Below are 16,051 nucleotides of genomic sequence, written 5' to 3' on the forward strand. Positions count from 1 at the left end.
CCTCGACCATCGGATTTTACACTTTAGTCTTGAAGAAGAGAGTTTGGAACGTCAATCATTAGTGCTTCCTGCAAGATTTGAAATCCTAAAAGAAACTGAGCGAGAGAACAAGGAAGAACAAATCAATTGCAACCATAGATGACATGGATCTTTAAACGAAAGTTCATCTGCAGGAATTAGCATTGTAATTGGACGACAAGTTTATATGTACAAATGTGAAACATCTCGCTACCATTACTAGATAACTAGAACAAAAAGCATATTTTTATTGAGAATATAATTTATGTACATTGAACATTGTTCTCTGATCTTTGCTACAACCATGTGCTAAGAGCTTATCACTACAACATGAGCTAGTACAGCCGAACAAAAAGATCTTTACAGTCGACAGAGCATAATCAACGTGGTTCACTAAAAATCAACTTGCACAGTGCTCAACTGAACAAATATGTTTCCTGATTATGGTTTGAATGGTCACAAGACCTCCAGGTGATTGGTCAACTAAGGACAACCACTTCCTGGTGACTGTACCATGTGACAAACGTATAGAGTAGAAGCCTCAAATCATCATATTTAAGTTCGCCAGGTCATCCATTGGTATTTCAAGGCCACCCATATAATCATGATCATGTAATCCATCATCTTCTATATCCAACCATGATCCTATATCTTCTCCTTGACCACCAAAATCACGCGGATCCATGTCAGGGAGTTGCAGCCCAGATAAATCAATTGGCTCCTCCAATATCTGGGTTACATCTCTTCCACTGATATCATTTGATTTAAGTGTCGATGGCAACATTCCTTTTGTGTGTTCCGCCATCTTTCCTAGAGGACCATTAATAGAAGCAGATAAATTAACATTTTTCTGCTTAGGTTTTGCTTTGGACTTCCTCTCACCCTTGACAGTGGCTGATGCAGGGCGACCAATTTTAGCAGTTCCACTTCTGGACAACACCTCCCTGCTATTTCCCTTCCCTTCTCTGTCCCTCTCAGTCCTTTTTCCTTTTGCACTGCATACAAGCGAACCTCTAAGGCATGATGGGGCACCTGGAGATGTGCTAACACCAACTTCGTCAAGTAGTAGTTCCCTCCTTTTCACTCTATTTGACCAACTGTCTTCTTGACCAGAATTTGGTTTGGACCCCAAATTTGATGAGGGGAACAAGTCAGAATAATACATTTCCTGATTGTTTGAAGGACTCTGCTGCGCACCCAGATGAGCTGCAATATAAAATTTATTCAAGAAACTAAGATATTCATAGAAGTAAGAGACAATCATCACCCAAATGAAAGAATCTACTTCTGATTTAACACATATAAATGACAACAGGGATTGTCATGTATTACTGCCACATACCTGAAGCTCTAACTTCCAAAGAGCCACCAGATGTCCTAAGATAAGGTTCGCCAAATTCACTATCAGTGTTTAAATTTCGAGGTTGTTCATCAGTGAACCGTGATACTCCAGCAAGGAAAATGTCCCTGTACAATGGTTCATCAAAGCAACTCTTTCCGGTTGCCTCAAATTCCTGGCACCGTTCCAGTGTGCGCTTAACAAAAGCTAAGGCAGCTTGTTTGGCCATTTTACCAGTAGCACTCTTCATCCCATGAACATTAGAACCCCGGCAATTCTGTAGGAAAAGATGCCTCGACTTATTAATTTCATATTAAAAAAGGAAGGTGTCAGTGATTTTTTACTTGGTTCAGTGGCTGAAAATCATTAAATAAATTAAATTAGAATTTGATGCATACATAGAACTGACTTCACTGAAAGGCAAAAGAGCAAGTATCATAATGAAGGATATTTCCTATCGTCGCTAATTGAACGTTACCAAAAATGGTAATTGCACTAAGTTGAGCTCTAGTAGCATCCTACTCAAGCTCAATACAACAAAAAATGGTACTTGAGCTCAAGCTCGATGCTCAATTTCGCATTGCTTCTCAAGCTCGAGCTTGGCTCAGTAATTCTCGGTTATCCAAGCTCGAGCTCAAGTATTAAAACTTTATTTACAAATAAACCCTTTAAATTTTTTTGAAAAATAATGTTAAAATATGTAATGTATGACAGAATTAAGGGTAAAAATAATTTAGTTGAGATTTATTAAAATAAATAAAATAGTTTTTGCGAGCTCAAGTACTTCAGCATGAGACGTCAAAGCTCGAGCTCAGCTCGAGAAAGCAACTACTAAGCTGGAGTTAAGCTTCGAACAAGACCTAGCGTGTAGCTCAGCTTGGTTGCAGGCTTGCAACTTTTATGCATCTCTATGCAACATACAAAAGCTCCTTAGAGAATATTTGGGCTATGTTTGGTTCTGTTTTCAAAACAAATTTCACATGTCTAATTAACAAAAACGACGAAGAGAATCAGGATCATTTACTTGTACATTGTTCTTTTTCTACAGGCATATGGACTAAGGTGATGCAAAAGCTGAGATTTTATTGGATTTTTCCGAGAAGGGCACAAGATATGTTCATTATAGAGCCGGGAATTCAAGAAGGGACAACAGGAAAGAGATTATGATATATGATCGTTCATTTCACGTTCTGGACATTATGGCTCGAGAGAAATAACAAAATATTCAACGACTCGTCTGCCTCGATCGATAAAGTATGGGAGATGCTCAAATTCAGGGTTGCAACGTCGACAACAAAGATCAAAGAGTTCAATCATCTGGCTATCTCAGATGTAGTTAGGGATTGAAAGTTTTTTCATTACACCATAATCATTACTTCTAATTCAAAATTTTAGATTTCCTAAAAATATCAATGCTCATATTGGACACAATATAATAAAATACATCCTTAAATTTTAAAATACCAATATCCTGTTAAAAATATCTATTAGTAGACAAATTTGCATGATTTGTCCACTATCTATTACTCTCTTAAGTGAGACCCTTAAAGAGTAATTAATTTTGGTGTGGATGGTGAAATACTTTTTATTTTACCTAAAATACCTTTATTATTTTTGAACATCCTCTCCTTTATCAAAGGATTAAAAATTATAATTATTTTAAAATTATTTAAAATAATCATATCATTTATTATTTTATTTGATTTCTTTCTAAAAAATATATTTTTTTAGTAATATTCTTTTCAATTCAGTTAGATTATAAAAAGCTGCAATTATGAATTAAAATATAAATTTATATTATATCCACTATTTTATACACGTGTGTGCAAAAATACTAATAGTAACTGAAAACAACACTGCTATCTCATTTCCACACCATTTTCTAAAAACTCATTTTTACATCTCACGAGACATACTCATTACTTTTAATTCAAATTTTTATATTTCCTAAAAAATATCAGCGGTTATATCGGACATAATATGATAAAATACATTCTTAAATTTAAAATACCAACATATTATTAAATATCAATTAGTAGGCATAAATTACATGAATTGACCACTATACTAAATAAAAACAAAATCAAACAAACACTTCAACTCCCAGCACAGTTTCAAAATGCTCATTTTCTTAAAACAAACTTTAGAGACACTGAAAATAAAACTGAACATACCCTTGTTCTCTTCTGGTGTGACAATATAATAACCAAATTCCCCCTAACCCTTCTCATTATCTAATATCTACTTCATATTAAATAAAAGCATTTTAGAGATATTTTTAAAGCTCTCTTTGGTGTGTCACCAAGTGATTTTGTAGCTTCTTTCCTTCTTTTAAGCAATATATATCTATATTAAATTTCTCAAATTTTAATTAAAAAAACCCTCTAAAATCTTATTTGCATCCCTAAATGTGTAATGTCAAAACCAACCTATAATATCAACTTAAAAAATTTTTTGGTACATTGAGAATAGACTTTAAAAGTGATCATAAATTTGGAAACAGAATAGAACGAAGGGGAATTCAAAAATAACCCTGAGCTCAGTTAAAAGTAAAAGGATAATAACTGGGTATTTCTAAGAATCAGTCATACAAAATTTATTAACGAAAAAAATATCAAGTGATAAAGTTTTAATTTTAGCAGGAATTTTTTTTATACAAATGTAAGCATAAATTTTATCTTCCTAAGAATTATATTTTAGTAAACTTTTTAATTTTTAAGAATAAATAAAACTTTTTTATTCAATACTTGAAGCACTCAGCCGAGTGAATGCATAATAGCTTGTACTTATGATGCTAAGGTGTGTTTGGTTGAGTGGATTAAACAAGGATAGATCAATAGTCGAACACTTATCCAATGTTTGGTTAAAATTTTAAGATGTTTTAATAATCATTTTGACCCGGTTTCCGATCCAATTTTGTGGATATCTATTTGATTATTAATCTACAAATCAAGTGGGATACACTATCAAAACTCAATAAATTACATTTTTCTCCTCTTATTGAATCCAAGTGGTGGGTTAAGTTATTTATTGAATAAAATTTTTCTCCTCTTATTGAATCCAAGTAGTGGGTTAAGTTATTTATTGAATAAATTATTTTAGAGTGTTGTACATTAGATGTCGATCCTGATATTTAATATATATCATTATTATTTAATTTGATTTAAACTTAAAAAAATATAAAGATATATTTTTATTTTGAAAAAATAATTTATTTGTATATATTTTAATAAAATAATAAAAACTAAATTTTCACGTTGGTTATGCTTATCAATAATATTTTTATTTTTATTATATTTAATTTTATGATATTTACACTTATTAATTCAAAGATTATTAATATCTTTATTATTAACATTATTATTATTATTATCTAATATTATGTATTGCTTCCAGATGTGTATAACAAATAAGTAAACTTAGCAAGGGTATAATAGTAAATTTATTAATATTTAAAAGCTAATCACATATTAAAAATGTTGAACCAAACAATTAGTATCACATAATGTTTGATTAATAATATATCAATCTTGTTATCTCTAACATAATCAATAATTTATTAATCTCATCATTTGTATCAAACACACCCCTACTGTCCCTCATACGTTTTAGAATAAAGGTCAAAGCAGCATTGATAACTTACAGTATAGGCAACAAAAAAATTAGGTTAGCAGGTCTATTACAAACAAATGTCACGCATTAATACAACAAAACATTTGCCCGGGTTTTTTTTAAAAAAAATTTGGATAAATATTCCAACGTAATACACTTCTAGTTTTGAAAGAATATCAAGTCCACTTCTCATTTGGTTCTAATAGTTCTCTCTCTGCTGATCTAACTTGTTATCGTGAAACGATAATTCATCACATGATCCTTTTCTTACATGTTTTCAATCATCTAAAACCAAAACCATTATAATTGCCCGGAAATTTTGAATTTTAAATTTGATGACCAGCCAAACTCAAACCATACAAACAATAAGGTGGGATTTTGTTCTAATCAAAGTTCATTGGATTTATCTTAAGAACTTAACAGCTACTATCATGAATTAATAAGTCCATCATATGATAGATACAATCTGATAGACAGACCACAAACGACCTCAGTTCCTTAGAAAGTTTATGTCGCTGATAAACCATAGCACCCCAAGCTTTAAGGAAATTTCATTTCGTAGATCAAAGAGAGACATGTTCAGGAAAGTGAATATTACCCTGTACTTTGTATAAGCCATTGCCACGAGATTCTCAAGAGCATGTCCTTCAAATTCCCTAAAATATGTCAAAATGATTAGATAATCAGAACATAGAGATTATCCAGAGATCACAATGAAAATCTCATAAACGAAACAGAAGAAAAACTTCATACTTTTCCTGGAGTTCTTTAGCCTCAGAAGCAGAACTTAGTAGTTTTCCAAGTAGTCTTTTCTTCTTGGACACCTATACGTAGGCTAAGTTAGTACAAGAAGACATTGAAGCATCTTTCACACCAAATTCTTGTTTGAGGTATTTAATTGTCCTGTGTTGATTTCCTTTTTCTTAAAAGTAAGATATGGAAAGGAAGGGGGTGGGAATCCATTCTAAAGTTGCCAATTACATGCCTTGGTGACAGCGCACCCTTGGCCATTATAAACAGTAATGTGTCATCTTATACACACACAGACACACAATATATATATATATATGTATATATATAATTTGCATAAAGTATCTATGCATATTATTTATGTATTTGCCATCACTCCAAGTTCTTGTATACACGCACATAACCAAAATAGCAAGAAATAACAGCAGAATGAGTTATGTTGTATGAAAAACAGAAATGAAACTTAGAGAAATATTAAGAGCTGATTTAAAATAATCATGGTAACAAACCAGAAGTCAATTGCTCATGCTTTAATTCCACGCATATTAATTACTCCAGACTACAGAAGGGATCAACACATCCTAATTCCTACCTGTTCCTGGTACTTGTGATCCGTTTCACCAATATCTTCGTTTATGTCTTCATCTCCATTCTGTGACAAATCAGACTCATCAAGAGGGGAAAATAGCACTCACGGATATGTAGAAGAACTTGAGAAGGACATTGGAATTTAAATGCATAAGATCCAATTTTTCTTGAATGAAATCCAGCATACCACAAGATCTGGATAGATTCCAATACTGTGAACCTCCGCAAGAAGTCGTTCATCCGCTGGAATGCTATAGTATTGATACTCGGAGCATTTTGTGCCAGGCAATACCTGGTCCGAAACTAAACCGTTTTGCGCATGATCATGGTTTGGAATAAAAACGGTGTTCGGCATGGATAAAATATTGTTTTCTGGCATAGTGTGGTTCAGCTCATAAATTGAATTACCCTTAGCATTTACAACATTTCCATTAGAAGAAGGATAACCAGAAAGGCCACTACTTCGACACATCTTTGGGAAGAAAATATCTGATACCATATCATCTTCCATCTTATTTCGTGATTCATGGACGTCGTGCTTGAGGTCTTCCATACTGCAGCTAAGCTCTTGATTTCCTTCTTCAGGAATCAAAGCTGCAATAAGTCTCTGGAACAGGGAGATACCATTGTGTGTCTCTGCTCTTGAACCTAAACGTTCTGGACTAACCTCAACATTTATTGTTTCGATCTCCTTATACTCGTCTAGCTTGCAGCCATTAGGTATTGAAGTCGAACTATCTGCAGCAAAGGGTGCTGTTGCTGGATTGTCTGCAGCTGAACCAAGGGTCACCTAGAAGGAAAGTAAATTAGAAACAGAATGAGGCAAAAGATCATCATAATATAATGTGTCAACATCTCTAGAAACTTGTACTGGTCACATTTCAATTTCATTGTATGTCAGGTAAATTTTACTTAATTTCATCAGAATTTGTACAAGGGGCCCACGCAGAAACATGTACTGAAACACAAGGGACAAATAGAAAAAAATAATGTAATCATCATAAGCACAGAAAAAATAACTGTAAATAGGAATATATGGAAAAACAAAATTGGAAATTTTATTTCTGGCAAAGTTATGTTTTGGGATCTCAGTTGATTGATACAAGTATTTACGATAAATTAACAAACATCCATCAAGCATTTTGAAGCTGCCGTTGGACCATATCGTATGGTCCTTTAATATTTTGCACTTAAAAAGAAAATCCCTGTGTTTCTGCTACAAGGAACTATCAACTATATAGTGTTACATGAAGATTAGAAATATGGATACCCATGCATTCTTTGGCATACGAAAGTAAAACCCAGGGCTGATAGAACATGACCGCCTACTTTATTAATTACACTCATGGCGCCTCGCACGGTCTACCTCTTCACCTCATCGCCTGCACTTTCATTCTCTCAGATAGGTGGTTTCTGATAACTATTCCTTGTCACCACCAAGACACCTCATGGTTATAAAAACCCCTCCACTATCACACTCAATCTTTTCAAGGCACCTGTTCCGCTTTCTGCAGGTAAATCATGTCACGGTAAAGCTGGATGCACTAACATTTCTGTAGCACCAGCATATCTAAGCAGGAAGTTTGAAGATTGATAAGAAATCACATGCGTGAGTTTCTCAGCATCTGTCCAACGCAGTTTGCAACTTTTTTATATTAAAAAAAAATCAACACACAGGAATCTGAGTCAGATATCAAATAGATTGATTTTCCTACATGTTGGTGCATTGTAGAGAACGCCGAAACAAATTATAAAAACAGAAGTCGCACAAGAGGAAAAACTACAAGCAAAAATCTAACTAAAATTAATTAAGCATGCTGACATGGAAACGAAAAAAATCTGATAACCCCAGGAAAGCTAATCAAGAACATTAGATAACTAGCATGGCAGGCTTAACATTTGTCCGTGGCTGCTAAGAAGAAAGTGATAAACTTGTCATTCAAGCTTGGTCCATGGTCTAACGTTTGTTAAGTACTAGATTAGTACTTTCCATGAAATGATCAATAGCTTGCATTTATCGCTAATAGATCTGCTTCAAAGCAATAGCGGGAATACTGCAAGTTTATAAAATGCGACTCTTCTTTTCGATTGCAGCATCACAAAGTGACTTCAAATCTAATTAGGCAATTTATACATCGATTTTAACAAAGGGTACTAGGTTAGCATTAAATTTGAAAACATCTGTAATTAAAAGGACTGAATAAAGTTGAGTAAAATCAGAAAATAAATCATGTTCATTACCTGTTCTTTCAAATAGGAGATGTCCGCATCAGATATAAAACGAAACAAAGGCTCCATCTCCCTCCAGAACAGGCTAGAAAGGGATTGGCCTGAATTTTAAGTAGGATAGTTATTGTTTGAAGAACAACATACTTTGAGAAAAATAAAACTAAACATATCACATGAACAATACCTCTGTTCGTAACAGCATTTGCAGCAGCCAAGAGTTCTTCATGTCCATTATCAGAACCAACTGCTAAGATTATTCAGTAAAAATCAATCAACTGTCAATAAAAGTAACTAAAATATAGTGTTCCATGAAAAGCAATGCCAACATTCGAGAGATCATAAGTAAGTTACCCAGGAAATCTGCTGTCATACTCATAGCCATGTGCTTTTGACGTGCATACGCTTTCCTGTCAGAAAGCTTTCTTGTAGGTGGCCGACCAGCTCTGCTGAAAAGAAGGTTTTGCCAAGTCATAAAAAATACTCCAACCAATTCACAACTCAGGGTACATCAGCAAGAATGGCAAATTGAAAATTAAAACATATATAGGACCAAAAAAGTGAAACTTAGACTTTGTGTTAACCTTTCAGTCTTGTCAACACCAAGTCTGGAACTTCTAATTTGTTTTGTCGTTCCCACACCACCAAGCCTCTCAGCTGTTAAAGGCAAGAGGGGTCTTGATGAAGTCACTCCCCGACCTGTTCTGCCTTGCCTTCTGACACCATCCCCATGATCATCCTCACAGGCGCCCTTACTTTTTCTTGGCGGTAAGAGTAGGGTTGACATTTTCTGGACATTCTGACCACTTTTCTCATCTATCTCATCACATTTCTTATTCTTGTCTCTTGACTTAATTTCAGGAGCACCTGATTCCTCAGTTTCAGATAATGCAGCTGGAGAGAAACTGTCACCTTTTATTTTAACATGCTGAGGAGAATGAGCAGGCAAACGCCTTTCGTTTACCATCACTTCAGCCGTATCCAAAGCAGGGTTCTCGTCATTTCCAGGAACAATGGGTGATAAATTAGTTCTTCTTGCAGTTCGCGAAATCTTCTGTGGCCTCTGAACCCAATTGGTAACTGGAGGAGAAGTAGACCGCGCAGAAGGTGTACGCTTGCGATTGTTATCCCCAAAGACACTAGGAAGTTTACTTGTGCAATTAGATAATTCCCAATCATCAGAAGACGTGAATCGTTGTGCCACTTGAGACAACTTGGAAACCCCACCAACTGAACCAGACCGTGGGGCACGTATGTTAGCATTCAACTTTGAGTTTGAGGTAGGGCTGCCTGAACTTAAATCTTCTCGGGAACTTGCCCTAATTATGAGGTGCGAACTCAGTTTAAAAGAGCAACACGATTTATTTTTAATAGTTAACTAAGGGAAAATTAACATTATAAACCAAAAAACATATTCCATGAAGACCAAATACAAAAAGTCACTTTTCCCTCAATATCCAACTCATTGCATATTTCCAAATTTAAACGGAGACATCATAATTTATTCAACTGCAGTTGGATGTAGTCTAATTTTCTACTCCAGAAAAAGATTCAAAGAAAGACATAGAAAGAAAGGCATAATAATTTATTCAACTGCAGCTGGATGTAGTCTTATTTTCTACTCCACAAAAAGATTCAAAGAAAGACATAGAAAGAAAGGCATAATAAAGAAATTGATGTATTCAGCAGAGTTGCAAATCATTAAAATAGCAACAGTTGAAGCTAATTCTTTCGGTGCTTCAAATAAGGCTGTACTAGAGTATAGTAATTTTGAGCAACTTGCAACTGCGGGGATAACATCATAACACTCAATTGAGGCATTTTCGAGTAGACACGAATCCTCTTTAGCACATGCAAAGCACTTTCCAGTAAGCCAAAGATAAGTAAAAAGTAAAAATCCCCAAATCCAAACGAAGAAAGGGACTCGAGATTTGAGAAAGCAGCTGAGCAGCTTTTATTCACTTATCTCGTACAATGCATTTTTCTTGGTGCTTGACTGTAATAGAGCATGGACGCGTGTTGATGAAAATTTTATTTTGGTCAATTGGAGTAATACTTTTTGGATCAAATTAAAAAGGTGTGTTTTTCTGTTTTAAAAAAGTGCGCATTTTTAGCACAATTCCCAATCAATTTGTACCCATTCAAAAGCAGCAAAACCATTTTCTACAGCCAAATTATCATGAGGCAGCATTGCACAGAAAGCATGCATGTATCAAAAGCTGAGGCAAATGGAACTAACCAAAGGCCGAAGTACTAAAAAAAGCTCCGTTACTAAAACAGAAAAACACACACAATCAGAAAATAAGGGAGAAAATCATAAGATTGTCAAATGACAAGATCAATGAGATTTTGCGATTAATAATGAGAAACAATGAGAGAAGATTGTTACTTGTTTACAGCTTTCAGATTCACCCTTTCTTTCTCTTGACCACTTGGACGTTCTCTCCTCTCATGGAGAAGGGAACTATTGTCTGAATCAGTTCTGGAAATAGAAGAACGAATGCCTGAGCTGGTCTGGGAGGTGGCTTCAGCTTTTCCTACTCCCAAACCTCCATTAGCAACTCCAGGTCTAATCAAGGTGCATAATTAGATAACAAAGCGGTTCACATTTACAATGATAACAAAATATAAAGCAGAAAGAGATAAATAAAAACTGGAGGAAACAAATAGAGAGAGACTTAAATTTAGCATGCTTATTAATTTCATGAAAAGAACATTTTATTCTGGAAAGTCCAAAAACCCAAACTGTCCCTAGTTATCTAAGGCCGTCATTTTTAGAATCCAATATTATATATCTGGTGATACTGCTAGGAGATTAATATTAGATCATGGAAATTTTCATTTCTTCAAAAAGTAGGAAAAACTTTGTACCGAAACCAGTCATATTTGAACCCCAACTTACGCACGGTTTTTAAAGTGTTATAACCGATTTTGTCATGCACAATTTGAATAAAACTCACTATCAAACATGAACTATCGTCGTCATGAAATTGATGGCAAATAAAGCCTCAATGTCACTAAAACTTAAAATAGAGAAAAATTGATTAACCTCAAGTTCATGGCACAAAATCTGTCAAGAGGTATTTCAAGTACATGTAAGCATTCTAACATCTATGTCTCTTGACATGAGAAATATCCAAACTTAATTTAATACAAGACAGCACCAAAAAATTTAGGAATCTCCTGCTTTATGTCACGCCTAAACTTGTCATTAAAAATTCCTACAGATTATCAACAATGAATCAGATGTTTCTCAGATGCAATTTCCAATAAACTGGAAACTCATTGATTATTCCTGACTCACAAAAAAAGCTTATATGTTAGTTCAATAAATGAAATGTTCCTTAGCCGAAACCACAAGTAGCAGTGCTCATTTCAATCGTTTTTACAAGCGTTGTTGCACCTGATGGAATTTTTTTATCAACCAAGGAACTATGAATCACTTGTAAGACAAATATAAAACCATTAATCAAGCCGCATTATTCACAATTATAAGATGGTTACTATGAATACAATAATCCACCTGATGGATGGACAACTCAAAAGTTCCAAATTTCAATAAACATATCCAGCGCTTGGAGCAAAATGTTCCACAACATGAATGTAGCTAGGTCATTGGAATATAAGAGGATACCTAGAGCCATGAGAATCATTCAACCTTGAACGAGATTCAGTAGGAAGCCTTGGCTGCATTCCTTGTTTGGTTTCCCGATAACCATCAACAGGTTTTGTTGTCATGGAACTAAGAGTAACGTCTGGCTTTATTCCAGTACGCTTTTTCTTCATTTTTGCCTTCTCCCAACCATCAACACTAATTGATAAAGAACGCTCATCACCCTGAACTACACTGCTGTTGGAGAATCTTACAGCATCCCTGTCCTTGTCCATAGTTCCAGGTGGCTTTGACGGGGTACTGGCACGCATTTCCATCTGTATAATTTAATCACATAGTCAATTATTTCTCAGGAAAAAGTTAAATCGACTGAAAGCATAAGTAGCAATAGAAGAAACCCCAAAACAAAAAGAACGAAGCAAAGATAATGTAATGCCATTCCTAGTAGAAGATTATATCTCCAAGTGAGAAACACTGGGAAAGGATAAATATAATGATTACATAAATACAAGGATAAATATAATGATTACATAAATACTCAATTTATGGAAAAAGCAGAAGAGGGACGGGTTGAGAAAAAGACAGACAGATAGGGGTTTCAAACAATAAGAGCAGCTTCTGTTCTTGATGTCCAGTTTAAAAATCTCAAAATGACAATTTTACGTGATTCGCTGTAACCCATTAAAATAGGTAAATATCAATCCAAAAACTAGATAGGAATCAACCACTCGTGAAACATTTTGAAGTACCATCTATCCATACTATTCTTAGAATAAATGGACAACACTAACAAGTAAAATATAGTCAAAAATCTGTCCGTAGCAGTAATCATAACATCAGCTATGTGCAAAGAAAAGTTCACCAACTTCCAATCAAAATTAAATTATCGAAAAGGAAAAAGAAACAAACCCTGACATCAACCATGGAAGTTCGAGTACGCTTGTTTGGAAAGGCATTTTTGGATCTTTCATCAGCTTTTTGCTGCTCCAATTCAAAACCACTTGTACTCACATGATTTTGAGATCCAATTTTACCAATGCCCATTCCTGTGGTACGATCAATTGACAACAATGTGTTTGATCGGTCGCTAGACAGGGTATCCAGCCGTGATCTCTTTCTGGATGGAATGGTGGGGAAACATTTATTGATTACCGATAAACAGTCGTTCAATATCTTCACTCGTTCCCTAACAAACAGTGAAACTTTAATATATACCACATCCAAATCCATAAATGATGCATGAACAGAACAAATAGCCTTTTTTTAGAGAATACCTAGCTTTAGTCCCACTCTCCCGCACACCAGATTTGAGTCGTCTGAGATCCTCCGGGGCAGGAGTAGACAGTTTGCTTTTTGTAGGTGCTGTAAGAGAATCTTCCAAAGGAAATCCAACAGCAGCACTTGCAAACCGCTTAAATTCCGCCGGTCGATTCAGCTTATGCTCAACCACCATAGATTTCGGATCAAAACGCACACATTGGAAAAAATTAAGCACGTCCCCTTGAGTTACAGATGAAGTGCTTCTTGTCATATTTGGTAGGCTAGATAAAAGCGGGTTCTCCATGCTCTCGCGAAAACTACAGGATCTGTCCAATGTAGCAGCACCAGAGGATCCACGATGCCCAGATGCATAGAGTGGCCTATCTGGGCTAGCAGAAGAAAGTTCAAACTTGCTTGAAGCTGACATTGCATCAGATTCCACCCTATCTCTCTCTTAGAATACCAGTTAACACAATTGCGCATGGCAATGTTGGTGGGACTAAAATTTAAAATGCATCAAAGCAACTGGTTGTAGTGTCAAATTGGAGAATAAGACACCTGTGATGCAAAAAGAATCCCACTTCAAAAAAGTCAGATGCAATTTTTCTAATGATTTTCCTTAGAACTAAAACCTTGGATCAGGTACACAGAAAATCCATGATATAAACAAGAACAAGACCCAATTCAAGAGATCTAAGACAGCTTCATTAAAAGAATATACCAAAGTATCAGGCTGTCAAAGTACATTGGAAATGCATCTGTCAGAGCTAGTTCAGAATTTTGATCAAGTGCAAGAACTAGTTTGTTCTGTAGTATAAAATAGAAAGCCTTGTCAAAGATAATGCTGTGAATGGTACAAATGAAGAAACAGCTTGTCAGGTCATCATACAAATGATTATTGGAAAGAAAAAAACCAAACAACTAAACCAAGTAGCATAAAGAATATCATGATCACTATTTTTTCTACACCAGCAATTCCATTTGTAAGTCTGACGCTGAATTCTAACATTTAACGTCGCTAAAAAAGTAAAAATCTCAGGTTCCCTGGATCATCAATGTCACACTGATGACAGAATGTCAAATTTCTGAGATTCCAAGTTCAGAGGCTAGTGCATTAAAGCACCAGACATCATCATTCAGCTAACTAACTCACTCATTTTCTCATTTTTGAAAAACAACTTTAATAGAAAAATTATCCTCAAACATCAGAATCTTCACTTTTCATCTCCATGAGCCAAAGTCCAATTCTACATAATTTTTTAAGCATAAGCTAAATTCTGCTTCGAACAAGTGGCCCATACAACATCCGGATTTATATGCATATTTCTCCTTAACCACAGCTACCGATTTTAACTACCACCGGCAAATAACAAAATCCCACCTCTCTAATCCAACCAGAATCTGCAAAAAACAATTCAATTTCATAAAACTTAGCATCTATAGCTCAGATTCAAAACCCCTGAGTTCCACACCCCACAACCCAAAAAGTCCACAAAGTCACAGAATCGGCACTACCTTCTTTCCAATAGCTATCACATAAATGCTATCCGCAAACTGAACTCTTCCATAATAACTGATAAATCCGGGAAAAAAAACGTGTGATCTACACAACTCCAGCTCGTAATCGTGCGATAATCAACACAGCATCGTTAATAATCAATCATATATGGGTTCAATTAGGGTTTTGGAAAATGATACTCGAACTCAAAAACAGAAAAAACATACAGATGACGAAGACGTAATACAATCATTACATGTACCCCCATTCATCATTCATTCATCATTGAAATTAACCTAATATATTATTTCAAATCACCATAATTTAGACGGAGAATAAAGTAGAAACCTGAAATTATGAAACAAATTGCCGAGAAAAAATTGCCCGCCGGGAGCGAGTGGTCGATCGGTGGTCGACGAAATGATCGAAGGTGCAGATAATTAATTTTCACCGAATTTTGGCGGTTTTTAGCCCCAATTATAAAAGAAACTGTGTAATTAGGTAATGTAGATTTAACAGAATTATTAGAATCTATTATAATTTTTTTGTAAATAAAATCAGGAACAATAATAAGTAAATTATTCATACTTTATACAGAATATATAAGTGAAAATGGGAAAGTTTGGGCCAACTGCATAGTCCGTTTAGTGAGAAAATAATATATAAACATTTTATTTTATTTTTTACCACAAAATTTACGTATCTATGGTATGTTAAAGTTTCGGTTCCTATTTTGCAAGTTTTTTTTAGGTGGAATATATAATAAATAGATTTCAAATAATTGGTTAAGACTTCAATTACAACACTTGTAATCCTGTTGTATCTGATGGTAAACGAAAAGCTAAAAATTAACAATTTCATTACTTTTTTATCAGCCACATAATATGACATTTAGATTTAAATTATTCGTTCTATTCAGAAATCAAGAAAACATCAGTTCTACGAGCCTTGATAAACAGCGTGTATGATTTTAGTAAACCTCGAGAAATAAAATTGGTAACTTGATATATATATATTTTTTTAAAAAAATTTGTATATCTTTCATTTATAGTATTTTTAAACGAAGAATAGTAGTATGTACAAATCATCAAAATTTATATATTCACAAAATATTGCACACCATAAAACTATAATTTTTTTTTCCTAA

At 34.6% G+C, this 16,051-nt stretch overlaps 1 protein-coding gene across 8 annotated transcripts; it reads right to left on the reverse strand.

Moving 5' to 3' along the window:
• Positions 1 to 246: 246 nt before the first annotated feature.
• On the reverse strand, positions 247 to 15,448 carry LOC142546060 (uncharacterized). 8 transcript variants are annotated; one of them, XM_075653556.1, is made up of 16 exons: positions 15,253 to 15,408; positions 14,128 to 14,213; positions 13,421 to 13,964; positions 13,056 to 13,332; positions 12,168 to 12,463; positions 10,923 to 11,102; positions 9,118 to 9,852; positions 8,888 to 8,982; positions 8,721 to 8,783; positions 8,549 to 8,637; positions 6,495 to 7,097; positions 6,312 to 6,371; positions 5,723 to 5,793; positions 5,568 to 5,625; positions 1,361 to 1,634; positions 247 to 1,224 (listed from the first exon to the last, which is right to left on the reverse strand). In XM_075653556.1, the coding sequence occupies exons 3-16, from the start codon at positions 13,831 to 13,833 to the stop codon at positions 560 to 562; spliced, it is 3,879 nt and encodes a 1,292-aa protein (XP_075509671.1). In that variant the 5' UTR covers positions 13,834 to 13,964; positions 14,128 to 14,213; positions 15,253 to 15,408; the 3' UTR covers positions 247 to 559. The 8 variants fall into 8 exon arrangements, with proteins under 8 accessions (XP_075509671.1, XP_075509670.1, XP_075509676.1 ...); XM_075653555.1 differs by having other exon boundaries at positions 14,128 to 14,250; XM_075653561.1 differs by lacking the exon at positions 14,128 to 14,213 and having other exon boundaries at positions 8,721 to 8,780; positions 8,888 to 8,979; positions 15,253 to 15,448.
• Between the last annotated feature and the right edge of the window lie 603 nt (positions 15,449 to 16,051).

Source organism: Primulina tabacum, chromosome 5 (assembly GCF_025594145.1).
Source record: "Primulina tabacum isolate GXHZ01 chromosome 5, ASM2559414v2, whole genome shotgun sequence".
Taxonomy (NCBI): Eukaryota; Viridiplantae; Streptophyta; class Magnoliopsida; order Lamiales; family Gesneriaceae; genus Primulina; species Primulina tabacum.